This window comes from Phaenicophaeus curvirostris, chromosome 3 (assembly GCF_032191515.1).
Source record: "Phaenicophaeus curvirostris isolate KB17595 chromosome 3, BPBGC_Pcur_1.0, whole genome shotgun sequence".
Classification (NCBI taxonomy): Eukaryota; Metazoa; Chordata; class Aves; order Cuculiformes; family Cuculidae; genus Phaenicophaeus; species Phaenicophaeus curvirostris.
In genome coordinates, this window is record NC_091394.1 from 59,797,406 (window position 1) to 59,808,349 (window position 10,944).

The window sequence follows — 10,944 nt, forward strand, 5'->3', positions numbered from 1 at the left end:
TTGGTGCAAAATTGGCTGAAGGCTATAGAGAAAAAACTAATGTATTTGTAGCATTTATCTGGTACATTCTGAATGTTAAAGACTTACCTAATCCTCTCTGAAAAAAACAATACAAAAATGTAAGCCTCAAACAGAAACTGTACCTTCTCCTTGCATGCCTGCTGTAATGAAAAATGTGGCTGAACTTCTTGTTAAAAATGCTGAAGTCCCTATGAAGGGATTGAACGATTAGAAACACCACATCACTACCTTTCCTAATACCCTTTGTAAATCTGCCCATGTGGCGAGTGTCCAGAAGGAATGAAAAAGGAATATAACACGGGGAAGATTTAGTAGTTGAGGGAAGAGTGGATTTCAGAGTTCCAGGAAAGAAAATAAGCATCTGACCTAATGTACACACTGTCCTCATAGTGGGGAAGACTGAGTAATGAGATCAGGCCAGTCTAGCAAAACCCTAAGTCTACGGTTATCGCACATCAGGGGAAGGGGGAAGAAGCACCAAGTCATCAATGCAAACATGGAGGTGCTGGCTTTTGTATTTCCTGTGCTGTCTGTGACTCTTTTGGGAATAAAGCCAGTAGCCTCCCCGCAATGTACAGAACTTTATTTTAATCTGCAGTGTGAAACCTGTGGTGTTTTTACCTTCCCTTCAGTTCTCCAGTGTTGGTATTCCTTGGGTAGCTGAAAGTCAGATCAGCTTTAGAAGCTACGGTGTACTTCAATTTCTTGTAGACCAAGGGAGCTGTAAGCAAACATTAAACCACAGACAGGGCAGTCTGGAGCAGTCAGTTTGAAGGAGAGAAGGGCTTGTAAAAGAAGATTTAATCTTCCAGAGAACCTAGAATTAGTTTAGCAGTTGTCTTCTTATCTTTTGTTATCTGGTGTTGTAATTCTATGTCAAATCGTTTTCGTCAAGGAAGGGTATTTTGCTTTAAACATTGTATAGCCTTGACACCCTCAAAAACTTTTGTTTTAAGCAGGATTTGTTTAAGAACGGAGGAGTAGGTACACTAATGGTAATAATGTGTGCGAAGGTAATTATAATAATGACAGTCCTTCATGTGTTCTCTGAGTCAGTACTAACTTACATTGAATGTGCTATAATTTATACAAATCATATAAAAATACAATTTACAGAAATATGAAAACAAACTGTACCTATGGACTGGATACTGCCCTCTCCAAGAGAACCAAAGTAATAATTCATAATAGTTTAATATTATATGTATTTCAAATGGCAACAAATCAGTGTTTTCTGTTCTCCTTTGAAAAGGAAAAAATATTAAATAAAGTTTAAAAGGCATCACACAGGTAATAAATAATCATGCATTACAGAGTAATTTTATTTACTTTTGAATATTTAGCACAGTGGATAGCGAGAAGAGAAATGGATACATAATACAAAGCAGTCTAGGACTCAATCCAAAATTCCATGTTTAGGTAGAACTCTACCAGCTAGACCGCACGTCTTGCCAGAATGTGAACTTTGAAAATACCTGAGTTCTGTATCTCATCTTCTGTGAGGAGGCTTACTTTTGAGTTGAGGACAAAAGGTCAGATCATAAGTCCTTAGAAACATACAAAACCAGGATAAAACCAGTGTTTTCAGTCCATTTGTTCTTTTCTTTAGAAGATGATAAGAAAGCAATCTCTTTCAGCCTGAAGATGTTTCTTTTAAAAAATGGACTTTTGTGACATCCATCCATCCATCCATCATCTTCAGCAGAAAAGGACAGGGATGCTAAAGAGAACTGAATTATCTTATCCCTGGAACAATTGTTCTTACAGACATCCCACCACTAACAGTGAATGTCTGTGAAACGTGTGGGCATGGAAAAGGGACAGCTCTCTGTGGCAAACTCTCTATGGTGGCCAACTGTCTGCGGGACAGCTCTCCACCTGACACCTCTATATGGCTGACTCTCCACAGGGATAACTCTATGCAGGGAGCCTCAACCACCTGGCGCTGAGCTGTCTGGCAGATGTTGCCCTGTGCCACAGGGAGCCCTGAGCACCTGGCAGCAAGTGGTCTGGCAGGTACCATGGGTCCTCCCCTCCTCGGCAAATGCAGGGCTTCACAAAGCCCTTGAAGGTTTGCAGGGTCTCTGCATGTAGAGTTGTCCCATGGAGAGTTGGCCATGGAGATATGTCCTAGACCCTGTGGGCATATTATCCATGAAAACTTTAATTGAATTAAAGTAGGAAAACATAAGGAGCAGGACTGATGGAGGGTTATGGAAATATGGAGTTCAGAGAATGATGCAAAATCCAAACAGAACCACTGGTGAATATATGGTGGCTATTTATTTATCTCCATATTGGTGTTTGAGCTGGCTAGTTTAAGGCTGACTTAGATGGCTTTGGTGTAAATCTTCGAGGATGTTAAGACATTGAAATGACAAGAGTCTAGAGATGCATTTGGTTCAGTCAATATAATTTATTTCAATACAGTTACAACTTTCTGAAAAGAAGTATGTTATAATGAATATAATACAAGTTTTGCAGTTTCACTAGAACGTGAATATTTTTGTAGATATTCTTCAAATATTTTTCTAGTTTTTAATAAAACCATAAAGGTACTTCCCCAGGAAACACTCCTCTCCCCACTGCAGACCTACCTTTATACAAAAAAAATTTTTGTTTCATCTCTTGGGAGAACCACCATCCCCAACATTTCAATTATAAAAAAGAATGTTTTCACTGTAGTTGAATTCTGACAATTATTTTGAATTAGCTGATGAAATTCTAACTAACTCTGGGAAAGTATTTACTGACAGAAAAAAAAAATCCCTGATACACATGCACAATTTGGAATCTTAAATTGCATTTTAAAATGGTTGGTAAAAGAGGAGACATTTGTATCAACACAGTGCATTAAACCCACTGCATGCTGGTACTGTAATGGTGTACATTATGCATTTTCCGTTAGACTGAAGAATTAGCATATCCATTTAGATTTTCCCCCAAGACTTGCAACATGTCATTTGCATATATATATAAAATATACATAAGGTATTTTCATAGTGTGTATTTATATGGCACATAGTTTATATGTAAAGTATAAAATATATATTCATAGATACTTCAGTCTGTACCTGAAATCAATGTCATTGGCTGGTTGCAAAATACCCAGTCCTGCACGGGACTGATCTAAAGAAGGACATTGCACATTATTGTCCACAAGCTCTATCTCAAAATATGAAAAAATCAAAGCCAAAAATTGTTTAATTTCATGGACAGCAAATAACCTGCCAGGGCATTTTGCTATGCCAGTCCCAAATGGCATGTAGTAATACTTTAACTTGCGACCATTGCGATAGAAGTCAGTCTTTTCTTCTCCATTCTCATTGAGAAAGCGATCGTATTTGAATGTCTGTAATAAAACCCACAGAAGAGTTACTTGACACTTGAATACCTCCAAAGATTAGATAAAGCCGTTAAGACACAAAATGCAGGCTGGGAAAGAAGAGCCTAAGAAGTTAGCATTGTACCATAGCCCAGGCCCCATGGTGCTTTTTTTGAAAAGGGCAGCCCCTAAGAAGCTGTGGTATGTAGGGCATGATCCCAGGGTCTTTAGTGATAACTCCCCTTTTTCTTTTCTGAATTCTTAAAATGAGGATTATGATGTGCATTCTTTTTCATGCAGGAGAACTGGAAGATTTCTTATTCTGAGCCTCTGGGATAATTTTATCCTTATTCTTGTCCTCCCTTGAACCTTCCCCCATAATGGTGATCTGTCTTCAGTGAGGCAGGCAGTGAGTAGAAGGCTCTCTCGAACTGACAGCAACACTTTCTAGTTACACTAAAACATATTTTGCAGATAGTGCTTTATTCTTTTTCTTGCCTATCATTACATCTCCAGGTGTAAGAACAGACTGGAATACAACAGAAAACCAGCTCTGGCGACACACTTGATAAAGGCTCTGTTTAAAGGCATGTTAGCTCAGAGTTTAATGTACTTTGATAAATAACTTACCAAGGGATCAGCATAGATTTCTGGATCCAAATGCAAGAGTTGTGGATAAAGAGCTATAATGTCATCACCGCGAATGTTGTAAAAATCATTCTCTAAGTGCAAAGTGAAATCCTCCTTGGCAACTCGAAAAGTCATGGATGCACTTGATAGCCTCATTGCTTCCTTGATGATGCTGTCTACAGGAAAAGGAACAATTACCACAGAAATCATATGTGTGTGTCCTTGGGGGAGGTCATACATTTTGAACGACTTAAAACCCATTATCAAACCCTGTATTTATTAGAAGAAATATTTTAACAATAGGTTTCTCAATGCCTAAGCAAGTATCTTTCTCATTTCTTTTTAGCATTATTATCCCTTCTGCAGATAGCACCAAGAACATAATCCGCTTTCCCCTAGAAGAATACTTATAGTTGAAGCAACAAAATATTTGGAAGTGAGACAAGTTTTCACTCTGAGATAAAGAACAAAACTATCAAAACTGGAAACATAACAAGAAAAAGAAACATAGCATTGATCAAGATTTTCTGAAACTTTGAGGTGTTGCATAGAAACCAGTATTCATAAAAAGTAGCTTGGATTTTTTTTCTACTTAAATATAAACAGGTTTTTTTTAAAAAAAAAACAAACAGAAAGCAACAGTAGTTAAAGCATGACATTGTTGAAACTCCACCCTGTAGTGTGGACACTTTTGAAAAATGTGCCTATAATTTGAAAAATATTAAGAAGAAAAAAAAGTAATGGCATTTGACGATATTGCTTCACAAAATAAGAATTGGGATATAAAATTTGGCAATACTCTTTTATTTGATCTAAAGTTGTTATTAAAGAAAATATTGTTCTGAATTATCTGTTGCTCTCCGATACTGTTTTTTGTAGCTGTATAGGGTATTGAGACATGCTATTACCCATGAAGAAGTGCTAATCATATGAATTTTGATACTCTCATCACCACCTGGGATATTGGGAAGACTGGTTGTGTTGGCTGTTGCTGAAAAACATACAGATTTTTGTTCCAGTGTTTGCTGGCTAATTTCATAGTAATTCCATAGCAAGCATTTATATGGTAACAAATAGAAGAATTTAAAAATTGTGGGGTGACATACCTAGTACTGGCATATTATCCAGCTGTTTTCGGTTCAAAGAAATATGTTTGCCATCTAAGCTGATCTTCTCTCCTGCACTTTCCAAAGTACTTTGTACTTCTTTGGTAGCAGCTTTCATTGCTTCTGGACTCCTAAGATCAAAAGAGAAGTATACTGTAATTTTACACTTAAGGGTGCTTTAAAAAAGGAGTTTTGCTGTTAACTTTCTTCCTGACTAAAATTTAGTTGGTTAGCTGACAAGTACAATCTTCTAAAATGAAAATGTTGCAACAAGGTGCTGCGATTACACTTTCCTATGTCTTGGCAAAGGTACAATATCTTCAAGAAAAGGACAAGAACCCTAAGTATTTGATTCTGCCTCCAATGACAAATGGGACAGAACTGATGTGCATAACTCAGGTAATAAACAGTAATGTCACTTTAAAAAGTAATGCCATGAATAAGAAATAAAATAATTAGTTTTATATTAGGAAATAGCCCCTCCTTGGTTAGAGAGTTTGGGAACAGGGTCTCAGATGAGATTTATAACCCGATTTATCCTGTATGATGTCATATTATGTTGCAACATTCTGTCTAGCTGAAAAGAATCTTCCTGACACTCAAGTCCACATAGTATCCTTCACTGACTTTCCTACAGGCACAGAATATATAAGCTATTGTGAAATACTTAACAGATAATAATATAGTATGCAATGGTCTCTTGATGAATGCACAATCAATCAGGGTGTTAAAAGACTCCAAGGCCAGAAGACCTAAAGTCAATGCATCCTTGGAATGAAAAGTACTAAGGAATCTCAGATATCATCATTGGCAGGTAGATATGAAGGTGCAAGCTGCTGGCTAAATAAAATTTTCAGCAATTTTGATACATACTTAAAGAGTTAGTCATGATGACATAGATTATAATCCACAGAGGCCCACTCTAAAATGGACATTAATTAGTATGATTTGAACTATGCATTCCTCTCATGACTATCAAGCTCAGCAGCTGCAGTCTACATGTCAAACTTGGTAGAATCAACATATAAACTATTTTCTAGTAAATATCTGTGAAAACAATAGTGAAGTTAAAGCTCGTTTTGCTTGCACTAATGAGATGATCTAAAAATGTCTACCTATTTTGGGAGCTTTCACTGCAATTAAATGTTCTAACAGCAACGAGTACTTTTAATGGCATATCATATAGATTTACTTCAAAGGTTTCTTGACAAAGTGTAGTGTTGCCCTGGAGTGTTTTTTTTAAAAAAACAAACTTTTACACAATTGCTCTATAGTATCACTACTTGGTGTATAAGTGAAGGGGGTTCCGTGAAAGTCCAGAACAACGTGCCACTTCTGTTGTAAACAGTAAGCTGTTTGACACTGCCGAGGTATCAAGCAGTAGAATTTGCTTGTATTAATAACTGGTTTCTGAAAGATAACAAACATTTTTCTTGTTTGGAAACAAGAAGAATTGGGACTTACTTTAGGAGATAAAACAAGCTCCAAAATGTAGCAGGAATGGTGTTGGCTTGTGAGGCCCAGAGCAGCGCCACATGGGTCTTTGCTTTTTCCATGTCATCAAAGGTTGACAGAGTGTCATTCAGGAACATGCGGAGGGTGACAATCTCAGAAAGGTTGTCCCTCTTCAGCAGGTTCTTGTGAAGGAGTGCCTCTCCCAGCTTCTCACGTGCACTGTGGGCACTTTTGAACAGATGAATAGGAAGCCCTGCCACAAGGGCTGGAAAGATTTTATCAAATTCCTTGAAGTTTTCAAGGGCATTTAGGATACGAGCTCTCTCAGTTTCCTGCTTTGATGACAGATTTTTGTCATGATTTGAATCAAATTCTTTACCAAAAAGTGTTAAAAAGCCAGACTCAAACATCACCTGGCAACAGAACGTATAAAGTCCTTCTGTCACCCAGGCACTAGGCTGAAGTTTAGGTGTTCTTGACTGCAGCATGACGTATTGTAGGTTTTCCATCATTGCTTCAATGAGGGCATCCAGGGCATTACCTTGAAGGGTTCTGATGAAAGTCTGATGAAAATTTTCAGTGGTGTTTCCCTCTGCTGGGTCAATGCTACCATGCCCGAAAGCCTGTCACAAAATAAATTGTATGCATGATAAATAAGGCCTTTCATAGCCTTGATGATAAAGTCTAACAGAAATTTAAGATGAAGTTTAACTTCATAGCTTACTAGAAGGAAGTATAATAAGGGCTAGTAATACTAGAATGAGAACTTTCTCAGTGAACCACAACAGTTAAGCAGGCAAATGAAAACAGATTCAAATAGATGCTTACAAATAAATGGACATGGTTACCTAGACCTTCATTCAGCTCCCATTGGCATCAACAGGAGACTTTTTGCTTAATTCAGTAAGAGTTTGGCTGAGCTCCTACTGTGTTGCATAATTTTTTAAGGCATTAGGACCAAATCTTCAATAGGGGTGAACATCTCCTGAAGAAGGTTTCACCTTCAGCAAGTTATATTATCATTGTGCAGATGGTGTTAATATGTAGAGATATATTTACAACAATGGCTTTTAGAAAGAGGTATCAAGGACGTGTCGTCCTTGTAAAATATGGGCCATGCTGGTTAAACAGAAACATTAGTATCAAAAGCAAGAACATTTTGGGGAGGAAATCAAGCTAGAGCATAGCTATGCAAACATGACTGCAACTTCTGCAGGTGGATGTAACCAATCACTAGCTAAGCTTTTGCAATATGTATGAACTAATTAAATGTAACCAAACATGAGCTAGATTTTTGTAATATGTATAAGCTAATTAAACACTGTATAAAAGAAGCAACCGTAAATCAATAAACGGAGCTTTTGATCACCCATCCTAGTGTGGTCGAAAACTCCCTCCGTTCGCTCTCCTCCGATTACAACATTAATAGTATTTTTACTTTAGCAATTTGGGATGCTGCAGGGCTAAATGATGTCATTTATCAACAGTTCAAATCGCTGCAAAGCCCCTGATGTTTTAAACCAGCAAACGTGTAGAAATGTAAAATGAATTCTATTTCAGAGGCCTAGTTATGCTGTAAGGATTAACTGGGTACGTCTGTCCTTCCAGCAGATACTTTGCATATTAGATATTAAAGCCATTTTTAAAATGGTACCTTGGCAGAAGTAGCAAAATGGAACTTTTTCCAGTCCAAGTGTTTTCCATGCCGTGTTAATGCTTGGTATGAAAAAGGGTCAGTGAGGAAATGAATGTATTTTCCTGCTACTCGGCAAGTGAAAATGTGGCCGTGCTTCTTCTGCTTTTCTCTGAGGAATTCAAGGGGGTTGGCACCAAACTGCAAAGCACAGCCCAGGTATGGAAGGAACCCATTCTCAAGTGGTGGCTCACCTTGTCGCCTACAAAACAAAAACAAAAGCTGAATTTAGAAGTATGCATAAAGAGACCTCCCCTAGGACTACTAGGTAAGTAAAATGCTGATGCTAGGCTTTCTGTAATGCGGAGAAATGTTAACACCCCACACCTCAAACAAATAGTATATTGACAATTTTCTCCCCTTTAAGGAGTAAGCCTCTTGTGAGGTCTGTGGTATACAAGAAAGAATAACTTTAATAGCCTGTATTATAATAAACATCAGAAACCACAATTTGATTATGTCAACTTTCTTTTCAAGAGTATTTTTTTTCAACTGTTTAAATGCAGAACTGTCGCCATTACCTAGCATACACATATGTAATCCATGCCATTAATATTGTCCGGTACATTTTTTGGCAATGGTATCCACAATTCGAATACCAAGGGGAATAGCCTTTTAGTGTAGAAAGCTTTTTTCTTACTGGCATATCCCATTTGGGCCAGATCCTGCTAAAAACAGTGGGAGTTTTGCCATGATCTTTGGTAAGCATAAGAGTTAGTCTTTCAGGCAAAGTGTCATTAAGCACATGCTTTAAGATAAGCATATGCCTAAATGATAGGTTTTTATTCTGAGTCAGAAAACTACTTTCCTGCATAAGGACACTATAGTTGTGAAGAAAACTTTCAGAAAATACTTAAGCTTTTCCAGTAAATTCCTGATGTTTATCAACTGAAGGTAACTATTTTCACCTTTTTTATTAAACATTTTAAAGAAAACCAAGAAAATGACTGCTGAAAACCACAAAATTACAATAGGTAAGCAAATTACTTACTCCTTATGCAAATGCATGAGTAGAATAAATGCTTTTAAGGAATATGTATTCAACATAGTAAGGTACATAAGTATTATCTGTATGAAACTAGACAACTAGATATGATAGGCTGATAATACGAAAATGTTTATAAGTAGGTATTAAACTATAGTTAGGTATAAGTAGCCTAGTAATTAGGGAAATCATAACATGTATATTCATATTTTAGATACCTCACTTATGCATAGATTTGTATCTACAGTTATTCCTAGGCATTACCTCACTATTATTAAAAAGCACATACACAATAATTCTGTTGTAAAAGAAATCTCTCAAAAGACCAAACTACAGTGTTGCTCATGCTATCCTGCATCTGTCCAACTGATAATCTTAAGATTACACTTCTTTTAGTTATGTACACAGTATTATTTGACAGAAATAAAGCCTACGTACACTGAGATGCATTTACAAGTAGATTCCTTACCTCCTCCTCCTCCCTAGAAGAAACCAAAACCCATAACAAAGTACTATCAGTGTTCCCCAGATCCATGATGCTACAAACATTTCTGATAATGCCCAAAAAATTCCAAGTGGGAAACTGGTAACAACCAGTAGGCAGGAGAAGTGACTGAGAATGATACAGAAGACAGTTCACAATTTATATACAGTAGGTACACCACTGTATCTAATGGCCTTCAGTCAACCTAGCTAAGCTATTGATTAACCATTTCTGGACAGAACCTATTTTGTCTCTGCTCTGACATCTCCCTACAAAGAGCTTCTCTGGATTGATGTAGAGAGTTGCAGCCATGGCCTTGAGCTGATGTGACCTATCATTGGCAGTTCCAAAGTAATCAAATAGCTGTAATAGTTGATAATTCGAAGGTCTGGCAGGTGTGTTTTGATCTATCCTGCAGATTTACCAATTGCAGTTTATAGTTCAAGTTTAGCAATATATGAAATGGATCCTGACAGTTGTCCAGAGGATTCAGTCTGGGATAAATGGTGGCTGCCATTTGTGTTGTCCTTCAGCTGCCAGCCTTCTCACCTTCTCCCTCCTTCTTCTGCTGGACTGGCCCAGCTTTAGTGGGTGGGGGTTCAGCTCTGCATAAAGGGATGACTGCAGAGATGGACTTACTCTTTCTAATAACATTTCTCTGGTAGAAAGGGAAAAATGGAATTTCTATAATGCAGCGTGGGAGAGAAGAAAGAATGATTAGGCAATCGTACTGGTTTAGGTTTTTTTCACTGTCCTTGGGTCATCTATAGTTTTCCATTAAAACATTCTCTCTTTCTATTGCTTACCTGTGAGGTTTCAAACTCTGGCTTCCTCCTAGCACTTGGCATAAAGCCACTAAAGAGGTAGCTCGGGTAGCACATAGTGCTACCATTACTCATTTAGGGCCTAATATGATTCTAAGAGAGAAACTGATGGGGTTTAAGCACTTTTTCAGGCTCACTTTTGCACCAGTTTTAGTTGGCATCCCTACAGCTCTGTGATTAAATAGTAAAGATTTGAACCTTTTGCTGTCCAAATCAAACACTACACTGACGGCAGAGTTGCAAATCTGGCAGATTGGAATATTGTCCTGGCTTTCAAGCCAAGAAAGGCAGTGAGGCAAGGGGTAACTCTGTGCACATGCCATTGCATTTGAGGCATTTTTTAAGTTACTACACTTAAGAAATAAACTCTTTACAGTACTGAGGTTTGCTCTCAATGTAAATGCCAACTGCTTTTATGTGT

At 37.5% G+C, this 10,944-nt stretch overlaps 1 protein-coding gene across 1 annotated transcript; it reads right to left on the reverse strand.

The window, feature by feature from the left end:
- Positions 1 to 2,633: 2,633 nt before the first annotated feature.
- On the reverse strand, positions 2,634 to 9,900 carry CYP7A1 (cytochrome P450 family 7 subfamily A member 1). The gene is made up of 6 exons (XM_069853111.1): positions 9,685 to 9,900; positions 8,192 to 8,432; positions 6,547 to 7,160; positions 5,083 to 5,213; positions 3,977 to 4,152; positions 2,634 to 3,373 (listed from the first exon to the last, which is right to left on the reverse strand). The coding sequence occupies exons 1-6, from the start codon at positions 9,762 to 9,764 to the stop codon at positions 3,074 to 3,076; spliced, it is 1,542 nt and encodes a 513-aa protein (XP_069709212.1). The 5' UTR covers positions 9,765 to 9,900; the 3' UTR covers positions 2,634 to 3,073.
- Between the last annotated feature and the right edge of the window lie 1,044 nt (positions 9,901 to 10,944).